The sequence below is a fragment of the Ochlerotatus camptorhynchus genome, unplaced genomic scaffold (genome assembly GCF_037179485.1).
Source record: "Ochlerotatus camptorhynchus isolate MF236.1 unplaced genomic scaffold, CSIRO-AGI_Acam_v1.1 ptg000158l, whole genome shotgun sequence".
NCBI lineage: Eukaryota > Metazoa > Arthropoda > Insecta > Diptera > Culicidae > Ochlerotatus > Ochlerotatus camptorhynchus.
The window spans coordinates 591,120-613,450 of record NW_027040648.1 but is presented as its reverse complement, the minus strand read 5'-3'; the positions used below and the strand labels follow the sequence as shown (position 1 = coordinate 613,450).

The window sequence follows — 22,331 nt, the reverse complement described above, 5'->3', positions numbered from 1 at the left end:
ATAAACTAATTAAGTTTGAAGACCTTCATTCCGATAGAAGTCCTCCAACACAATACTCTCCAGTCACATTTGAAAAAATCAATCCTAAAAATCCCATTCGACAATCGCAGTAAAAAAAAAAATCTCAACATGTGGAAATATAATATTAAACATCATATTACATTACAATATTATCAACGTCGTCCGATCGTCGTCAACGTACCTTGATGATCCCAAATAAACAAAAAAAAAAGTGGTTGAAAAGACGCAGAGTAAAAACGAAAAGACAAAGATATTCAAATGATACGATCTCCTGGCAGTGGCAGCAGCAAAAGCAACAGGCTGCTGCAAGCTACGTCTGGCACGCGGGATCGATCGGAGGACCGATATCGAGAACGATCCCTTCCTCTTTTCCCCTCCGTTCCTCCGACTGATGATGATGATGATGGGAGAAAAGGAGTCTCACTCGATGGGCGACGGCCCCGAGGGAAGCCAGAAGAACCCCCCGATCATCGACTATCTCGTGTCGAAAGCGAGGAAAAAAATCAATAAATTTTAATATTCAATAAATGTCGTTCGTTCCCAGTCAGAGAATGGACGCACAGAGCGGGAGGAAAAAACAATAACGAGGTAGGTTGCGTTTAAAAAGGAATAACGAAATGCAAATTTGTCTGGGAACTGGGGGCGCATAGCGCAGCAGTGTGTCTTTACCATCCGCGTGGACACGTTTATGTTTATGGTTAATTTTACGGCCATGATTCGACTTTGGCAACTTTCTTAATTAAGTTTTGACAGGTTCGTTGTATTTTTGTTTCGTTAGGTTCTTTCCAAAACATTGAGCCCAGAATGCAAACGGAAAGTGTCAAATGCAAACACATCAGAAACAAAGCAAACGTTGACCCCATACTGCAAGTGGCTGCGTGCGCTTATCTTCAATCTGTCATCGCGTTCACGTTTTGCGGCTGAGTTATGGTTGCTTAATAAGATTGTGTCTCGTTTTCTAGTGAAAAATAACGCTGAATCGTCGACGAAATTCATAAATAAATATAAATTCAAGTCAATACCGTCCGAACGAACGGCCGCAAAGCTCGCGTGCTTCATTATTCTTGTCGCAGCCATTTGAGCAAGTTTTGAAATTAATCAAAACTTCAACGCTTGCCTTTGCTTTTGTCCCCGATCTGGTTGCACGTCCGAAGCCGCACGGCGTACGACGAGAGTTGATGCTCATCAAAGGCTCATAAATTTAGCATAATTTTTCCTCTAAACTTCAGAACCCAATGGGAATATCAATTTTTGGTTCCCGGCCAACGAGGATCGTTTAGGGAGAAAGAGAGAGCCAGTTTAGTATGCGTAGCGAAGCGCCGGTAAAAACACGTGTTGGCCATGTCAACGTTGGGTTCTAATATAGGATGTGACGCGACGACGAATGCGCTTTCTTGTTCGTTCCAATGCAGGCGTTGGGCTGTGCTGTGCCGTGGCGAACGGAAGGCGAAGAATTGGCTAATTTGTAGAGTGCGGAATGGCACGTCTAGAACAAAAAACCGACCGACCGACGCGCGATGTCGGAATGTGCCCAAATGTATTACGTACAAATGAATGAAGATATATCAGGTTGTCAACGGACGAACGAGTGCTGGCAGAAAAATAAGATGAACGTGTCTGACGAAAATACCGATCCGCGAGAAAATATTCATAAAAATAATTAAATTAAACGAAAATGAGAATGACAGCGATGGCAAACGAAAGACGAGATGTTTGATGATTGCGAAGCTTATAAAATATACGAGTAGAATAACAATTAAGAGGTTTGATGATACAAAGTAAATAGAATAATGATTATTCATACATTAGGAAACAAACTGATTATAAAAATCAACAAGAGTTAGTTGCCATGACGACAACTGCTTGCACATCAACTGCAAAGACAATAATAGAAGGACATTTCACAATATGTTTGCAACAACAAAAAACAACAATCTCTATCACTCCTGAAAGTTGAACTTTCCCGAAAAGCTAATATTATTTCCGTTAATTGTTATATATTATCATTGAACAAGCTTCGTTTGCACTATTAAATATGTGTAAATAAAGGTAATAAACTGTAAGAATAACTCAAAAACAATACATTAAATATTATCAACCGCTATTTGCACCTTCATTTCGCATATAAACGCGTAATTTCGATCTCTAACTTCACGTTAAAGTAAAAGCTGAACGCATTACACTTGCCCCATCCGAATAACTCTTCTCACAAAGAAAAAAAAACACATGTCCAATAACACTTAAATATTAGTTAAAAAATTTCACCTACTTAGTAAAAAAGAGAAAATTGTTGTCTCAATATCGTATACATTCGTTACTCAGCATTTGCTTCTTCTATTCTCAGATATGACTTACCGACTTCGAGCTCCCTCTTACAACCGGTCGAACGCCTTCGTGCTGGTCAGAATATCCCGGCACAGCTTCCACACGTGCTTGGACGCATTGTCCAGTGCCGTCGGGGACTTGCCCTTGAACAGATCCAAACTCGGCAGAAAGTAGTGCGGACAGCGTCGATTCTGCAGGCAGGAAATCATCTGCAAAAATATCCCATTCAGCCGATCCCCGATGCAGTTGGCATCCCATTCGGCCTCCCGCGGGTGCTTCTCGCACTCGTACAGCAGCAGCGTCTTCAGATGGTAGTACGTGATGGGGACACCCGGCAGGTCCAGGTGCCGGTCGCAGAGCGTCTTCAGTATGCTCAAGCACCGCTTCCGGTAGCCTCCCTGCAGCAGTCGATTCTCCGCTTCCGTGAAGTGCAGAATCCACGCATCCCCTTCGATGTTGGCGTTCTTCCCCTGCAGGATAACGCTTTCTTTGGACAAAAGATCGAACCCCTCGGACTTCACCTCCGCCACCAGGGCCGGATGGGGCCACGGGATGTGCGGAATCGGCCAGTGGGCTGCCGACCGCGGCCAAATCCCGGTGCACTTGAATGCTGGCGTTATCTGGACGATGTACCGTTCGCGAATCTTCAGCTTAACCTCGGTCGTGTCCGGGATCAGTTTGACCATTTCACGGTAGGGACACTTTTCGACCGCCTGTGCGACTAGAGTATGAAATCGGGAACGGATTTTCCGCGCCGAGAGGTACCCGGACGCGGTGATGAATTCCACCCACAGCGACATGGAACGCTTGCGGCCATCGCTCAGCTTCAGGACAGCCGCTCCCGGGAGGGATCCATCGTCAACGAAGTTGAACACGCCCATCTGGTTCAGGTAGAGGACCACCTCGAACGAGGTCGGAGTAACTACCTCTATGCCTTCGAATCTGTTGAATGGAAGACGGATAAACAAGGTTTCGTTAGTAATATTCTCAGAAAAGTCTTCTTTACTCGTTTTGGGAAGGTCTGCACATTTCTTAAATGCTCCTATGTTACTCTATGTCAGTTGCTATTGGACCCTATTCGGCGTTGCGAGTGAGGTGAGGTGACTCACAGTCACTAGTGAGGTGACAATAGCCGCCCCGAGTAAGGTGACTCTCCATTTGATTCTCACAATAAGGGGGATTTACTTTACGCTATTTACGGTCCTTAAAAACAATTATTATGTAAAAATCCGAATTTACCAATTTTACTTTTGGGAAAAAAATGCTCAAGCCTGCATTCTGCGAAGAAAAGAAAAATTGGATGTTCCTTTGTGATCGTAGCCACTTGATATATCCACAGTTGCACTTGTTTTTGAGTTCGCATGTGATTTGCGGAACATGCGCGGATGTGTCCAATGTGGTACTGGGAGCTTGATATTTAACACGATTCAGATTCCGGAACCAGATGGCCAGTTCCATGTTCTATAAGACCACAATACCTTCCATTTGGCGGTTGTTGCGACCACTTCAGTCCAAGCAACCAGAACCACGGCTAAATTTAATTCATCCCTAGGGGCATCCCACTCTAAACTATAGCTCTAGTATCAATTAAGTATTTCCATGTATCTGATAAGTATTCTTAAGTATTTTAAGTTTTTGATTTTTTTTAATCGTAGTAACCGTTTTCTAATGTAGTTATTTGTTGTTGTGTATTCCGTCAATGTATTACTTCAATCCGTTAAAAATAAACGAAGTAGTGTAATCATGTTTATGAGAAAGTACTAAGTAGAATATGAAATAGATCATCAAAATACCATTTTTTTTCTGAGCGAACCGGTTGGAGCAGGGACTGCTATTGGATCGAGAATTTTTCCGATCCGAATTATTTATGATTTCGACCTGGCTTTCAGTACGATATCCAAGTTTTGAATTCTATTGCTTAGCTGGAGGCTAATGGTGCCGTTGTCGTCCAGACTCGCAACCAAATTCCAAACTGAGCTTCCTAACCTACCAGTCTGAACTGCCATAATAAAAGCGTATGTTGGACGGAATTTCGGCTAAGAATTACTGCAAGCTGCATGAGTATGGAATTCTTGACTAGGATACTAGGACTATGCTAGTTGTTTGTCAGAGAGCAATAAAAATACAATGAAGCATAACATAATTGCCTTTAAATTGAACTGATTTAAATTGCCACTGGTAGCCGTATCGTGCCGCGTTTTGAGAAACTTACATTGGTTACGACGAGAAACTTACATCGGTTACGACGGACTGGTGAGGGAGTTGAGTGAGTATCCTGATAGTAGCCGAAATATTTATGTGAAATCAACTTGATTATCAATCTTTTAGGCTTTGAAACCAGTAAAGAAGAGAAGAGCTTTGAGTGGGTTGGTTTATTTCCTTTAAATTCCGTTATAAATGCTTATCTTTTGACAGATACACGTATTTCGTCTACTACTTGCAGACTTCATCAGTGCCAAGTACTCAACACCACTAACTTGGCACTGATGAAGTCTGCAAGTAGTACACGAAATACGCGTATCTGTCAAAAGATAAGCAATTATAACGGAATTTAAAGGAAATAAACCAACCCACTCAAAGCTCTTCATGAAGGGATTCCGTTAAGAGGTTCGACAAATTTAAAGGATTAATGAAAAGAAGGAAAATATAAATCTGTTCTGTAATATTAATTAATTTCAAACCATTGATATTCCAAATAGAACGATAACTTATTTTTTCTCATTTTGTGTAAGATTATAAAATAAAATATATGAATTTATTTCAAACAATTTCCCAAACAATGTTTAAAGCGATTCCGAGATTAACACAAAGCGGATATGTGGTTCGTCATGTTAAGCCTTAACACCAGGAGAGCATCGAAGGTTCCAATTCCGAGGAAATGTGATTCACTTCTACAATAAAGTCATTCGGCGGCAATCTAGGAGATGTGGCTTTCTGGATGCCATAAGGACTTATGATACGGAAAGCTTTCACAACTTCGTATTCAGCTTCAATCAGCGTAAATGTTTGAAGTTATCGTCCCACGGTCAAGATCCTAATGAACGAAAAATTCATCTTTATCAATAGATGGTTTTGGGATGGACAAATTTGTTTCGAGGATTTTTTTCTAAACGCACTTTCTTTTACAATAACTTTCCAAATAGCTCCTTATTCTTTCTTTGAATGGAAGGTGAACCAGTTTGGCAATGTAATATTCCTTGAATCAAAGTGGTCTCCTCCTCGATTCCTATACAAAAGGAATAAATAAAAAAATAATTGTTGAATTTCTAAATACGCACACACAAAATCCCAGATGACACCGGGTACGAATGAAATCTGTCTAGCAACGGTGGTAACACACTAGCGCTAAATATTTCTTACGTATTTTTAAGTATTTTCAGGTATCTTAGATATCAGTAAGAACTTTCTGAGTATAATGCGAGAAATACAAAGTTTAGAGTGGGATGCCCCTAGATTCATCCCATACGCGGTAATCGAAGTGTGCTCTGCTTCTGTCCTGACGTGGAAAAATTACGAATGTCAAATTTACGGATTTATTTTTTTCTGGAATTGATTTTTTCATCGTGTTTAGCTTGAAACAATGTGCCAACATAGTTCTAGAAAAGAACTTTACTGCAAAGTATTCCAACATCCTTTGCGTAAGAACTGTTATTAGACGATTGGAAGATGTTTCTGATTGGAGGCGGATTGTGCAAGAGTTTCTTTGAAGATCCGATGGAATGTTTTGAAATGTTGAGCTAGAATTAGGAGATGCAACAGTCTTTCAAGTTTTTGCTTCACGGGTAGTTCATTTGGTGAGTTCGTTCTTTTTTATCAGTTGTCTAGAACTTAGACATCATTTCGAAGAGCCACTTTCGTGCTGTAATGTGTTAAGGAATGTCGAGCGCGCTATTTTCAAAGGCTGGGAACGAGTGAAAAAGGCTAAGTTCTAGCACAGATTTGCCCATTGGTTCATACGAAAAGAGAGTCGTCCAAGTGCTTTTGTTTCTGGTTTTAGACGTTTGATATCTTCAATGATGTTTGTGCACTTGAAAGTACCCTTATTTGTTATCATGATGTGATCATCTGAACAGTTTTTGAACTAGTTTGGAAATAGCCCGGAAAAGTCTTGGAACAGTCTTTGGTTCAACAGGACAGGAGTAAAAAATTATTAAATTGTTTGAGATCTTAACTTAGTTGGCATTTGTATGTACTTAAATTTATAATGTATTCTCGTTCTATTTCTCTCTACTCAAATCTAGTTCTCATCTCTTTGTGTAGCGTTGGAAAATTTCACTAGATTTTATGAAGCTCCCAAAAAGAAAAGTTCGCGAGTCTTTGTGAGTTTTCGCGAACTTTTCCTGTAGATTGATTAGAAATCCGCTTTTTCTTAGTCTTTTGTTCCATTCTTTTCTTTTCCGAAAGTGAGTAATGGCGCTATAACCATAACTCTTGTCCTAGGAGTTAGTGCTCATACCCCGACCACTAGAGGAAAATGGAGCATCACTTTTTAGACCTTTTTAGACTAGAGGATGCCAACGGCCAAGCATTTAAAAATAACAATAAAGGGTGATACGGTCAAAATTTGGTCAATATCAACTTGACGTATTTCTTTCAATTTTGCATTTAAAAAACCTGAACACCTCTCATTTTGAAGGTGTGTGTGTGTGTAGAATGTTGCTCCTATTTTGATTTTGGAATTCACTCTTCAGTTGTCAAAATGCCGTCCAAGCAAGAAGAGCAGCGTATCAAAATTTTGCTCGCGCATCGCGAAAATCCGAGCTACTCGCACGCAAAGTTGGCAAAATCGCTAAAAGTTGCCAAATCAACCGTTACAAATGTAATTAATGTGTTTGGGGAACGTTTGTCGACAGCCAGGAAGTCTGGATCGGGGGGAAATCGAAAACCGGAAGCCGCTGAGACGACAAAGAGAGTTGCCGGTAGTTTCAAGCGAAACCCTAACCTCTCTCTCCGAGATGCCGCAAATAAGCTGGGTGTATCGTCTACAACCGTGCATCGAGCCAAAAAACGAGCCGGACTATCGACTTACAAGAAGGTAGTGACTCCAAATCGCGATGATAAACAAAATACGACGGCCAAAGCGCGATCCCGGAGGCTGTACACGACGATGCTGACGAAGTTTGACTGCGTGGTAATGGACGACGAAACCTACGTCAAAGCCGACTACAAGCAGCTTCCGGGACAGGAGTTTTATACGGCAAAAGGAAGGGGAAAGGTAGCAGATGTTTTCAAGCACATGAAACTGTCAAAGTTCACAAAGACATATCTGGTTTGGCAAGCCATCTGTACCTGTGGCTTGAAAAGCAGCATTTTCATAGCTTCCGGGACTGTCAACCAAGAAATTTACGTGAAATAGTGTTTGAATAAACGTCTGCTGCCTTTCCTGAAGAAACACGGTTGTTCCGTACTGTTTTGGCCGGATTTGGCATCTTGCCATTACGGTAAAAAGGCCATGGAGTGGTACGCCGCCAACAACGTGCAGGTGGTTCCCAAGGACAAGAACCCTCCCAACACGCCAGAGCTCCGCCTAATTGAGAAATACTGGGCTATTGTCAAGCGGAACCTAAAGAAGACCAAAAAACTGCTAAGGGCGAGCAGCAGTTCAAGGCAAACTGGCTTTCTGCGGCGAAGAAGATGGACAAGGTGGCTGTACAAAATCTGATGGCAGGGGTCAAGCGTAAGGCCCGGCAATTCGGATTTGGAAAAGCGGAAGCCTAACTGAATATTTTTCCTGAATTTTATACTAATTGAACTTGAAAAAGAAATTTAATTTGATTTTTTAAATAAACGATTTCACCGATTTACACGCGTTTTCCCTTGACCAAATTTTGACCGTATCACCCTTTAAGGTACCAGGCGATAATCAGGGTAGTTGATCGATAGCTCGATGACGTCATTTCGTTGGCGTCTGCAATGGGCAATTCTCATAGTAGGCGTTGACGATGGGACGTTGTCGAGTTGTTGAATAGCAACTATCGTGGTAACTCACCGATTACCTGTCGATCTGCCAAATTTGGAAAGACGTCTGCATTGAATTATCTCAAATAATAATATTCCGCCCACTATATCACAAGAAATTGCGAGTAGCTGAGTGGAATGGAGATAAGTTAAGCATTGGGTACAGGACCAAGTCTCCCCTGGGTGGTGCCAGAAGATGAGCGCAATAGAATCATCAAGTTGCCATAAGGCACGGAATGAGACTTATGCATGGCTGGGTAGTCAAAGTCTTCCATTCGTTAGTCATTTCAGGTGGATTAGAACAGGTTTAGGTTTAGGGTCGGCGTTGGCCAGATTTGGATTGTTCAGATGTAATCCTGGATAGGACCCTGTCATTGAACGTCGCGTGAAAGTGGAACTTAATGAAGGCCTAAGTACTTTTTCGTAGTTGTTAGTTTTTGGATTTGAAAGATCGTCGGTTACAGTGGCCTGCTTACTGAACAGAAAAACGCGGTCCCAGGTCCTTACATATCAAAGAGATTTAAAATCGCTTGTGTATCGTGTATTTTGCGAAACTCGTTGTTGTCGTTGGTTCCGGGTTTGAATGGATACACAAATTTGAGCAACGGTATTATGTGATATGAGGGGCTCGGTGGCCTTAGAGCAACCGTTTCTGCTTACTAAGCAGAACATCATAAGTTTAATCTCAAGCCCATCCACATTCAAGATTCGTCAATCGTTTTATTTGTTAATATGACTACATAGTAATAACAGCAACTCGGTGATTAAAAAGGTGCTCGTCTGCCTAGTGGCAAACGTTTTTGCTTACTGAGCAGAAGACCGTAGGTTTAGTCCCAAGCTCCTTCGCGTTATATGATCGTTAGGACATCAATTCAGCTTATCGTTTACCAAAACGAACCCTGCTGCAAACCCAACCCTCTTATCCAACATCCCAGTGATTCCTCGTGGAAGTGCAGAGGTGTTCTCGGTTTCCATCAAAGCGAGTGTCATGTCAACACAATCCTTCCCATTCCTTTTTTGACCTGTGTTCGGGCGCGGCCGGCGCTGGTATTGCCTAATTTAAGATCACCAGTTTTTACACATTGATGATGATTGCTAATCCCAAGCATCGTCTATTGGTTCTCTGTGTAATTACAGCGGATCTGACAATAACAGAGTAGCAACCGTGGGTGGTCAATCAAGCTCAAGCTCAAGCTCAAGCTCCGATGAAATGTTTTGAAATGTTGAGCTAGAATTAGGAGATGTAACAGTTTTTCAAATTTTTCCTTCACGGGTAGTTCATTCGATGAGTTCGTTCTTTTTTATCAGTTGTCTAGAACTTAGACATCATTTCGAAGAGCCACTTTCGTGCTGTAAGTGTTAAGGAATGTCGAGCGCGCTATTTTCAAAGGCTGGGAACGAGTGAAAATGGATAAGTTCTAGCACAGATTTGCCCATTGGTTCATGCGACAAGAGAGTCGTCCAAGGGCATTTGTTTCTGGTTTTAGACGTTTGATGTCTTCAATGATGTTTGTGCACTTGAAAGTACCCTTATTTGTTATCATGATGTGATCATCTGAACAGTTTTTGAACTAGTTTGGAAATAGCCCGGAAAAGTCTTGGAATAGTCTTTGGTTCAACAGGACAGGAGTACAAAATTATTAATTTGGTTGAGATCTTTCCTTAGTTTTCATTTGCATGTACTTAAATTTATAATGTATTCTCATTCTATTTTTCTCTACTCAAATCTAGTTCTCATCTCTTTCTGTAGAGTTGGGAAATTTCGCTAGATTTTATGAAGCTCACAAAAGGAAAAGTTTGCGAACTTTTCCTGTAGATTGATTAGAAAACCGCTGTTTCTTAGTTTAGGGAGGATACAACTAGGAACCCTTTCTCCTTTTCCATTCTCCTACGTCCTTTTCTTCTATTCTTTTCTTTTCTGAAAGTGAGGAATGGCGCTGTAACCATAAGCTAGGAGAAGAGCTAGTGCTCATGCCCCGACCACAAGAGGAAAATGGAGCATCACTTAACCTTTTTAGACTAGAGGCTGCCAACGACCAAGCATTTGAAAATAACAATGCAACGTAACGTACGGTACGAGATGTCCACCATTCTCCTATTTATTGGTTCTGAAGCATCGTGTTTAAATCTTTGATTTAACAGGCCGAAGCTTCTGAATCATCTTGCCCCTTAAATGCTGCACTGTAGGCCTGGCCGTTTTGATATATTTTGCGCATCTCTGATGTGAAACAGACAAGAAGAATGACGGACGTATTCTGTCATTTTCCAGGATGATTTCATGATTTCAATGTTGGTGTTAGATTAGATTAGATTACTTTATTTCATCACATACGCACATAAACACACACAGACATTCTTCGATCTCGTCGAGCTGATTTGATTGGTATATGACACTCGGCGCTCTGGGCTTTGGATCAAAAGTCGGTATCCCAAGCGATATGTATGTATACCCTTCTTTGTAAGAAGGATAAAAATCTCGACACATCGATTGGTGAGTCGGTTTCATCGACGGCTGATGACGGAAGTTGTTGATTACATCTCATTTCCTCTAAATTTAAAATTGATCTGAGGAAACCCTCGTAAAATGTACCGTTCGTCAAATCTTCATAGGTAATTTAAAGCATTTCATGAATGAAACATTTCTGGGTAATTGAAGTAACTGTATAGAAAACTATTGCAATACGTACAATTGAATACCAAACTGCACCTTTCTGGAATTAAAACATAAGGAGACTCAAGTGCCTCTTGTTTAAAATCTCGAAAAAGGTTATTTTTCCCAAATTATGCTGTATTCAAATAAAATAACTGCATAAAACAAATATGAATCTCGGAAAATAAATGTATCCTACACAGCAAAAAAATAATTTTGATATCACGTCAAAGTGGATGCACTACCATTAGAAGAGGTAGAAGATATAGTGAAGATACTAAAAGTAGAATTAGAAAAAGTAGGATTAGAAATAAATAATAGTAAAAGTCAAGTTATGATTAGAGAACCAAAGTCAGACAGAAATATTCCAAATATTGTTAAGATAGATGGAGAAGATTATGGTGTTACAAATAATATGAAATATCTTGGAACATATCTATCGGATACATTAAACAGACCACAGACAACAAGAAAAAGATGTAAATTAGCGGTAGGAAGCAGCAAAATAATGATAGAATTTTTAAGAAGATATAAACCACCATGGAGCCTAGCAAAGCTAATGTATAAAACTGTTATTTCTCCCGCAATAACGTACGGTCTTAAAGTAGCAGCGTTAGTTAAAAGAAATAGGAGGTCAATCACTAGGTATGAAATGCAGATTTTAAAAGAAATGATCAAGTATTGTAGGGAGAAACCCAAAGGTAGAGTAACAGCTTCAAAGTTGTTAGATGGTAAGACGGCAGTCAAAAAAGTTAGAGTCATGAGAATAAGTTATTGGGGACACATACAGAGAAGACCAGAAGGACATCCATTAAAAATAATAGAAAAAAATAGATGTAGTAAGAAAAAGGTAGGGAGACCAGCAAAAACATGGAATGATTCTATTAGTGAAGATAAAGCTAAACTACCAAATGTAACAGATGAAGAATGGAATAGAATAGTGAAAGATAAGGGTAAACTAAAAAAACAAGCTGAGGATATATATAAAACAATAGGCAGTGAAGAAGAATCAGAGTCAGGGGTAGAAGATTAATGAAATTATTGAAAAATGAAGAATCAGTCAATTTGCAGGCGTGTGTGTGTGTGTGTGGGTGTTAGGTATGTATGTGCGGAAAAATTGCGGCGAATACATTTGTATGGTAGACTATGGGAGTGAGCATTTGTTGTGTACGGGGTTATGAGGACACACAAGGTCACGCTTGTATAGTGTTGTACATGATCATAATTTATTATGTAGATGGTGCTCATGCGCGCGGTTTGTCATACAAATGTGCGCATATGTGTGAGCATGTATGTGAGTGAGTGGTTGATTCGTCTTTTTTATTTTTTTCTTTTTGTTATTACTCTCTTATTATTTATATTTACATGAGACCGGCACACTATGATTTTGATTGCAAAACAGACAAATATTTTACGATCGACAATCACCAGATTGAGCTACCGGGTCCGACATAGGTTGACGTTCATGTTAGGCGAAGATTGGTGCCAATACAGTATCAACCTTAGATGACAACGCACCATGCTGAGTAGGAATCGGGTTAAGTGAACCATTGGCTCCCTCCCACTGGTATATACCACCGTAGAAGTCCCACATCACTTGCCTCGAGAACCCTGGACAGCTATTACCATCAATTGGCGATCTACAAAGAGGGAGTTTATTGAAGACAGCGTTTTTCATCGACAGCGAACTTCCACAGACGATGTTCCAATTGTCCTGATACCGGTTCAACGATTGGAATCTACCACCGAGTACGAAGACAACAGACAAGAAGTCGTTCGACTCAATAGACTCATAGTCAGATAAACAAGGACTATTCTTGAAACATACAGTATTGTACTATGGAGTGATAAATATATAATACAAAAACCATTACAACAATGTTATTAAATAGAAACTAATTACAAATATTTACATTAAACATTGTAGATTAAATCGAAATCTACACATTAGATAATGTAACGGCGAGACTACTCATATGATTTATTTTGATTACTTCTAGGTGAATTACGAAATGAGATACAGAGCGTAGAGAAAAATAAAACTGCGGAACCCATGGATTGGAGGATCGAATTAACATGGTGAGACCGACCCAAATACTTTTTACTTTTTACTATTAAATAAAAAATAAAAACTATAATAAACTAAATACGTGCCAGGATTCAAAAGAACATTTTGAAACTGGAAGTGTGTGTGTAATACTAATATCCAATTGATAGAGGTAATACATACATGCGGGGCTTATTGTAAGTGAAAGTAACCTCGGAATGGGCGTGACTCTCCAGACATTCTGAAATGGGTTGCTGGATCTGCAATAGAGCTATCACCGTCTAACTCCCGGACTAAAGCTGTCTACAATGGCCATAAAAGCGACATTGTAGAGAGAGTTCTTCCATAATAACACCGCCGGACGGTGGGTGTTAGAGGGAATACACACACACACACACACACGTCAAAGTGGATGCACTACAATCATGTCGAAAATATGGTGTAATATTACTTGCTAAAAAGGACAAAATTATCATTAATACAATGCATGAACTGACATTACGCTGCTTTTACTGCATTTGTTTATTTATGTGGTCATAAAAATTACATGAAATTTTCGACATGATTGTAGTGCATCCACTTTGATGTGATATCAAAAATTATTTTTTGCTGTGTACACTTTTCTCTTGATACAAGATTTGGAGAATCGAATCCCACTTGGAAAAAGGTCCACCTTGTCCGAATTCCCACTGTTTTATTGGAAAATAAAATAACTGTACATAAACCTAATATGACTCAAGGAAAATATATTTATTCTAAATTTTCCTGTTGATAAAAGATTTGGAGAATCAGATGTTTCCCGTCTTCATGCAATCTAAAATAAGTTAATTCTACACATTTTTCTTCTTATGTTCTTAGATTTTTTAAAGTTTTTCAAAATACTGAGGCTTGTATCAAGGGGTTGGTCACTCCACTCAGTGTGCCAAAACTACAGATGGGCACACCTGGGCACTTTCATTGGCACACATGGTTAGACATTTTCATGATATTTAAAGTTACTGGCAACACTGTACTATACCTGCGCCTGCTCTGTGCATGTGTCAAACTGTTAATAATTGTTGTTGACTGACACAATCCAATTTTTGGTTTCATAACTGCAACCGTGAATTTCTGGCGAATTTCGGCTGCCATTCACAGCGCACATATTTTCAAAACAATAACTAAAAACCGGTCAAAAGTCAACACGGTATGCTTGCGGGATGAGCGAGGTCATCAAGGCGATGACCGTTTCCAAGTACAACTGTAATCTGGGGGTGATACTGGAATTCTTGCAGATGATGCTGGAGTCGCTACCAGATGACTTCGAGATCGGAGAACCTCCACTCAAGACGATTGAACTGTTCAAGGATCTGGTGCGGAAGGCTTTGGTGTTTCAGAACAGTTTGATCGAAGTTGAAAAGGGGGTGTCATCGTTCCGGAAGCTGATTGAAAAGATGACCATGAAGGGACTGCTACTGGTCATAATGCCGATTCGGAATGTGATTAGTGAGTTGGTTAGTGGGGAGACCGGACCCTGAAAGAGGAAGTGAAGAGAACGTTGAAGACGTTGGTAGATCGATTTGGGCGGGGAGATTCGTGATGGAGCTGAAGGAGGTTAAGTGGAATTGTCAGATGTTGATTGGTCAGTTGTTGGGCTTGAAGGTAAGCTCCTGAAAGTCGACATCGGTGAGTTGGTTGAAGGATATGTTTAGCTCTCGGACACGGGAAGTCCCGGTGAAGTGTAAAGTGATTGGAACAGTTCGGTAAGCATTTCAACATCGCGATGCAATAATCCTCGTAGAACTGATCCGAACGCAGCTTTTCGAACTCTATGACGTACGAATTGATAATGGAATCCGAGCCACACAGAGGGTCGTAAGGGGATCGGTATCCATACAAAGGCCACCATTTGGCCATGCAAGCTTTATCCGTGGTCGTTTACCATGTTTGATTCCGTGACGCTTCACCACTTCGTTGATCAGCCAACCGACATTCAGTTCCATGATTCGTTCCTCATCGTAACTGACATCGATGAATTCGCCTCACTCGGACCATGTTTGGAGGTAGAATCTTCACTGGTGTTTGCTTTTCTACCATCAACGGCGCCCCAGCTTTTACAGGTGTTCTATGGCCGGCACTGCTTTTCGCCAGAGACATCATACATCTCTCCATTGGTCCGATCGTTGGACTGTCTGACCGTGTGGACATATTAAACTCAACCTCCACCAGGGAAGTCTGATTCCGGTTGAAACTCCCACTATAACGCTGGCGACGCATCTTTGACAGAGTAGATGGCTTTCGGAAGAAACTCATCCCGGAAGCGTTCATCAGAATCTGAAGAGCATGTGGACCAGTTTCCTCTGATGATGCACACTCGCTTCGTCTACTGACCATCGTCACCTGTGGTTCATCCGAGTCCTCATCATACTCCAATCGAGCAGAAGTTATTGTCCTGTCGGAAATTGGAAGTGCCTCCTCCGGAGAACGCTCTCGCTCGAAGCTTCGATTCGGTGGCCGAGGCCGTTGCTTATTAGGTTCAGTATAGTCCTTTTCCGAGAGAATTTGGGGGCAACGAACCGAGAGTCACGACAGTTAGGATTTGGGATACGATTCCACTGCTTGTTGTTTTGTTTTTTCAAAACAACACATGTGAGCTGTTAAATTAACCGGGTTGCCAAACATACCATTATACAAACAAAAAATTCAGTTTGATGACACTCTTGGCACTGCCGGCACAGCTGTGGCACACGTGAGGCACACTGAGAAAAAAAGTTGGCGCAAAATAAGTGTGTAGAGTGACACCCCCTTGGCTTGTATAGATACTGATTCTTGGAAATTTGATTGTGACTGGAATTAGAATAAGAAAGTCTCCTGATGAGAATATATAAGCAATCCTAAAAGGAATCTATAGAAAATCCTGATAAATAAAAAAATATACAGAGAAGAAATCCAAGAGAATCGAATTCTGATGATAGCTATAAAAGAGTTCTGGTGAAGATGGAGATTTTTGGGAGAATTTCATGGAATTTCAGGGGACATCTCTAAAGAGTATTCCATTAGAATTCCAAAGGGGATGGTTCTATCTAGAATGCAGGGAAAATTTTGGTTTTGCTTTCGTGAGATGCACGTGTATCGTATGCGTGATAATGTGTGCACCATCGTACTAATAAGGTTCCCGTTTCACCTGTGCATACAATGCCTTGGTTTTCTTTGCATGCACGTAACCTATAGCTCATACCGTAGTAGGCTGTCTATAAAAGAAAATGACTTACTTACTTACAAAAAGACATTTCAATCGCCGTGGGAATGTCCCGATGGACCGTCAAAAGGGTTTTAGACCGAGAAAAGAAAGGACAACTATCCGCGAAGACGGCCACAGGTCGTCCGAGGTCAACTCGGGTTCCGAGGGTTATCGCTGCTATCAAAAGGAAGATTCTGGTGAATCCAGTGCGTTCAATAAGGAAAATGGCAAAGCAACACGGGATCAGTGACTTTACGACACGGAAGATCGTAAAGGAAGATTGCGGGGCGAAGTCGAGGGCATGGAAAAAAACTCACATGATTACCAACCGCATCCGGGAGCTACGAGTCGAACGATGCAAGAAAATCTTGAACTTCCTTAAGCGAAAAAATCCGGTAATCCTGTTCACCGACTAGAGCATGTTTACCGTCGATCCCGTATCAAATTCCAGAACCGACCGGTATATTACCCAAGTAACATTGTAAGTTTTATCGAGGTTTTAAAGAACTGTTCAAGCCTAAACCATGGTCTTCAAGAGCGTTATAAAACCAAAATTGTTGCTTGGGTAGTTCTCTTCCGGTAAAAGACGTGGTCGACGAGCACAAGAACGTGTATCTGACCAAGCATCCTGCTAGGGTTATGGTGTTTGAATTGGTGGCTTCCGATGGCAAAAAAAATTGACCCGGTGTTCATTCCAGAAAGCCACAAGGTCAACACGGAGGTCTACATCTGGATTTTAAGTAAGTAAGTTCTTCCGTGGATCAAAGAACAGTACGGTCCGAAGCCAAATGTTGTATTTCAACAAGATGGGGCTCCGTGCCACACCTCGAACCGCACTCAGAAGTGGTTGCAGGAACATCTTCCGTTCTGGGCGAAGGATATGTGGCCGCCATCCAGCCCCGATCTTAATCCGCTGGATTACTCAACATGGCGCGTCATGAAGGCCAAGGTCTGTTCTAAACGCCACCCGAGTACAGCAAGCCTCAGACAAACATTGACCCGTACCTGGAGAGAAATGGATCCAGACTATATTATTAGAACCTGCCGTGCATTCCGGAAGCGTGGCGAGGTCGTAATTGCAGCAAGTGAAAACTCGATCGATGATTAACATAGTTTAAGACTCTGAGAAACATCCCCCCTTTGAATAAATTAAAAACTCGAAAACGAAATTTTTGAGATTTTTTTTTATTTTGACATTGCTCAATGGTGCAAACATTATCACGCATACGGTAGTCAGTAGATAGAATGAAACTTGATGAAGTTTTTTGTAGATTTTATGCAAAAAGATAGAGCGCGATGCGAGGAAATAGATTTAGATGCGTTAAATTACAATGCTTTTTTGTAGATAGATTCGATTGCGTGAGAATTTCGAACATGTCAGGATTAAGATTTAGATGAGACGGGGAGGATATAAGGATACCGTGGACCCTCGTTAATCTGAACGACACTTCTTGCATATTAACGGGGTTCATTTTGTAATTTGAACTTCTAGTAACCCTGCGACCATCAGAAAAGCGAGTTTCTGGTAACCTTATTTTCTGTTTTGTTGCGTTTCGTTTCGCATCGTTCCATTTCGCTTTACGCTATTTCCATGTGCTAGATGAAGTTTGAGCCATTTTTGTTTTGCACGGCGTACAGATTAGTGGGGTGTGTTCAGATTAAAAACGGTAAGATTAACCGGTGGAAACTAACGATTCAAACTTCGCTCACTTCGCTCGCTTCACTCGACTAGCCTATTGGTCCCAAGTACATCTATGAGCGTACCCCATTCTAGTCGAAATTCTAGTACTACACTATGTTTGTTTTGATTCGGTATGAAAGTTTGACAGATTAAATGAGGGGTTCGTGGATTTTTTTCTATGTTTCGAGGGGTGCATCTATTAGCGTGGGACCGAAGAGAGTACCAGAGCTGAGCCAAAAAGTCGAGCACGTTTCTTCGGGACCTTCCGGTCTTAAAGTTACCTCTATGGTAAGATTGCCGGGGGTCCACGGTAGTTCAAAAGAAGAGTTTCAAGGGAATTCTGAGAAAAGTTCCAAGAGAGCTTGGAGGAATATTACTAGAAAATCCTGATTAGAATTTCATGGATTTTACTGAAAAATAATGGTAGAAAATGTTGAGCAGAATTTGAAGGGACATTTCAGGAGAATTCCATGACATTCATGATTAAGATTCCAGAACCATTTCCAAAAGGTATTGAGTTCAGGTGAGTTGAAGTGAGAAGAAATAAAGTGAGATGAGATGTGGTAAGGTTAATTGAGGTGAGTTGTGGTAAGGTGAGGTGAAGCTTGATTAGGTGAGGTGAGCTGAGATGAAGTTTGATTGGGTGAGATGAGGTAAGGTGAGGTGAGCTGAGGTGAGTTGAGGTGAGGTTGAATCTTTAATTCAAACGTGAAATCTGTGTTGTTATACCCCAGCGAAACGTGTATCAGCGGAGAACACTCAAACGCTCCAGGTCTTCAACCGATACCTGCGGCATATAATTGAATACATTTTTTATCATATCTTTAACTACTATTTTTAATGAGATAAAATTCGAATTTAAATTACTGAAAATCAAAATGCTTGATTTTAAATTAAAAATATTTCGCTTTTAATTTCAACACTGCCACGCTTTTCATTTGACAGTACATTATACAATAAATTTTGAAAGTTTAATATTTTAAAAGTAGGTAGCGGCTGATTTTCATTTTGTAAGCCAACCGCTTGCTACCAAAACTAACCAACGCAAACTTTTAATTCTACCATGGTGATGGTTCTTTTTTTAATTGTATTAACGATTATTTTTTGAGTACAGCATCTTATCATGAATCAAGATCATGCAACCCGATCTAATACTACTAATATGTCACATTCACAATCATGTCATTTATACTAAACACAGCGATAGAATAATCCAACCTGTAAACAAACTATTCCATAAGGATATTGGATATGAACCTGCTAGTCCCGACGGGTTTTCGCAATTGCAAATGCTCCGTATCTTGAGCACCACTAATAATGTTCCTACTAAGTTCCTTGCATCAAATTATGGAACTAGCATTACAAAGCATCACAAATACAAATTGATCCTACCCGCACTTCTGCTCACTCACCTGCCATTGCACTCCACCAGGCTGGAGATAAATCTCGGCTCCTGCACTTCCACCTCCCGTAGCACCTCCTGAACGATCTTGCAAATCTCCCGAATCACCCGGGAAATGTTGCCCATCCGCAGCTGGACCTTCTCGGCGTAGTATTTATTGATTTGGAAAATGGTTTTCGACTGGACCGCAATCATCTCCGCTGGGACCAACATGGTTGTTGCTCGCTCTGTTCAGCGAAATTTTTTACGCGCCCGCTAATCCCCAATTACTGGGTCTGCACTGTCGCACTCACCTCAGCCTGAGAGGTGTCTTAATTCACTTCACGACACGAAACGTGATAACCGATGCACCGCCAGTCGGACAACTGGTACATGATCCGCCGCACCACCTCGTACCGACCGTTCGAAGAGAGAGAGAGCGAGTTTGGTTCCAGTGAACCCTCCCCGCGTCCCGAGGACCGATCCGGATACGATTACCGAATTAGCCTACACTATAACGCGAAATAAATCCCACGGGCCTGGGCTTCCGCCAGAATTATTCCGGACTAGCGCCAACCACCGAAACGAAAATCGTCGGATGCGGAAGATGACTCGGACACGGTTGGAGAAAAACAAATGAAAGATGTACATTCCTTCCCTTCCATAACACACAGAGAGAAGCGAACACGCGACTTGCACTTTTCTCGCCGCGCACATACACCAGCTACGCACACCGACACCCACACGGCACACATACACATAGTGCCCACCATCAGAAGAAAGTTGCAACAGCAGTCACCACATATCGTACCCACATCCCCGTCAAAGGGGTGGTCAGCGAGGGGCAACGAGGACGCCTTAAACAAACATAAAATCGGTTGATTTACGACTACAGCATTGAGCATTCCCATTACCCACCACCGTCGTCCACCCACTTGCGGTCCTTATGCTCGTTTTTGCACACTACACCATCAACAACAATAACAACAACATACAGAGCACACTCTACGCACTGCACCACGTGCTGAGCGAACCAACACAACGAAAAGGCGCGCGGGATATGTGATGTGGGTGTTCGCCGCATAGCGGCGCTGCTGCTCAAACCAGCGTGCGCGCCAAGTACACAAACAAACGAAAAGAAACAAATGTGAGAGGGGCGTGGCCTATACGGCGTTGGTTGAGTGTGAGTGAAGCACAACTTCAGCACTCGCACACTAGCAACCGAGAGAAGAACAAAAAAATGGAAAAGCGTAGGGAGGGTTACCAAAATTGGTAGCCCAGCAGCATGATATCGGAGCATAAAACCTACACTCGGGGGGGTTTGAGGGAGAATGAATTTATTGCTACGACTTTCGCTCCCCGTTATGGAGACTTGATGGGGCCATAAAATGAAGGTTTTCATGCTGGCAAGTGTCGCTCGCTCGCTTGCCTATAGATATGGGGATAGGTAGCAAATTGCTGATGGTTATTGCTGCATGTTTTTTTTTCGGATGGTTTCAACATGGATAACGATGGCGAAGAAATATGACCGGACCATATCGGGCACGAGAATCGTTGAACAAAAAAAATAACGTAATACCATAGTATCATGGTTTTTTTTTTCTCAATAGTATTAATTGATCTACTCGGAAAGAAAAATCGTTTAACATCCAAAAAATCAGTAAAGTAGGATTGCATTTGAAGACTGTACACAGCAAAACCTGTTTGAAAAGGGGGATGGCCACGACGTAGTGGTTAACAGTCATACCTCATCCCCAGATAAGTCACGCATGACCCAAGAGTGTTAAAGTGACTATTGCTGAGTGACTGTGCTGAAGTTCACGTAACTGCCCTAAAACTCTGTAAATATTTGTGAAATTCTTGTGAAAGATTCCCTTACATCCTCTGGACATCCTTACTTGAAGTTCACTGGAAGTCCTTAGAACTTCTTAAAACCGACACATTTTTTCTGAAGTTAATGGAGCTGCCTTGAAGTTCTTCCGAAATTTTCGAAAAAATCTAAAAATCTCTGTTGCTCAAATTTCCCTGAACTTCTTTGGACTTCCCTAAATTTCCTTAACAATTACGTATCATCTTCAAAGTTCCCGAAATTTTTCTGGAATTTTAGGAACGTCCTGAAGTCTTAAAAATTCCCATGAAGTTCTCGAAACTTCTTTCAATTTTTTTTAAATTCCCCTGAAATTGCTGGCACTGTCCCAAGGTTCTCTGGTCTTCCCTGAAGTTCTCGGAATTTCTACAAAGTTCTTGAAATTCTCGTTTTTTTGAGTTCTCTGAGTTTGTCACCCCCATTTGAAATTTTAGGCTGACACAATCGGGAAATTTTCTTTTTCAATATTTTAACCAGCAACATGATTTTTAAATCAAGTTTAACCTATAATGGAATTACTGATCAATGTTTACTATTCTTACAACAAAGGGTACACCAAATGTCTGGAAAAGTTTGCGCACGGTTTGTTGAGCCGGTACGTACTGTTCGGTTTCCTTAAATTCCGCTTGGTTTTCAGCGCTGCAACCAAGGCTGAATCTCCATATCTCAATATCAACGTAAAGACAATAGACAGGAGCCGTCCCGAGGTGTTCGGTATGATTCTGGCTACCGCGTTGATGGCCTTCGCTGTCTTCTCATAGGCTATTGAAGCCAAACGTCGACCATCACTCCTAGGCATTTCAACACCCAACGGTAATTTCTGACCGCTGCACCGCTTTAAAGTTACTGATCAATACCATCTCGCTTTTGTTGTGGGCTATCTGCAGCTTCGCTCCATGCATTAGACTTCCAATCATGTCGACCGGCTCGGTCGCCAACATTTCCATCTATTTCAGCGGCTTGCCTGTTACCGTAAGACGACGTCGTCCGCAAAGCCAACGATCTCAACTCGTTTGGGTAGCTTCAGCGTTAGACCAACCGGTGGAAACTAGCGATTTTTAATTGGCTCACTACTTGACTAGCCTATTGGTCTGTTAAAAGCGGTCAGACGGACCACTTCGCTAAGCCCTCGATCCCTGGTCTAGCCAACGGGGATCACTGAGGGTGGGTTCTACAACAAC

The 22,331-nt window shown here is 41.4% G+C and overlaps 1 protein-coding gene across 1 annotated transcript; it reads right to left on the bottom strand.

The window, feature by feature from the left end:
- Positions 1-1,955: 1,955 nt before the first annotated feature.
- LOC135701375 (protein mab-21-like) lies at positions 1,956-19,935 on the bottom strand. The gene is made up of 2 exons (XM_065222151.1): positions 19,315-19,935; positions 1,956-3,288 (listed from the first exon to the last, which is right to left on the bottom strand). The coding sequence occupies exons 1-2, from the start codon at positions 19,515-19,517 to the stop codon at positions 2,394-2,396; spliced, it is 1,098 nt and encodes a 365-aa protein (XP_065078223.1). The 5' UTR covers positions 19,518-19,935; the 3' UTR covers positions 1,956-2,393.
- Positions 19,936-22,331: the final 2,396 nt, after the last annotated feature.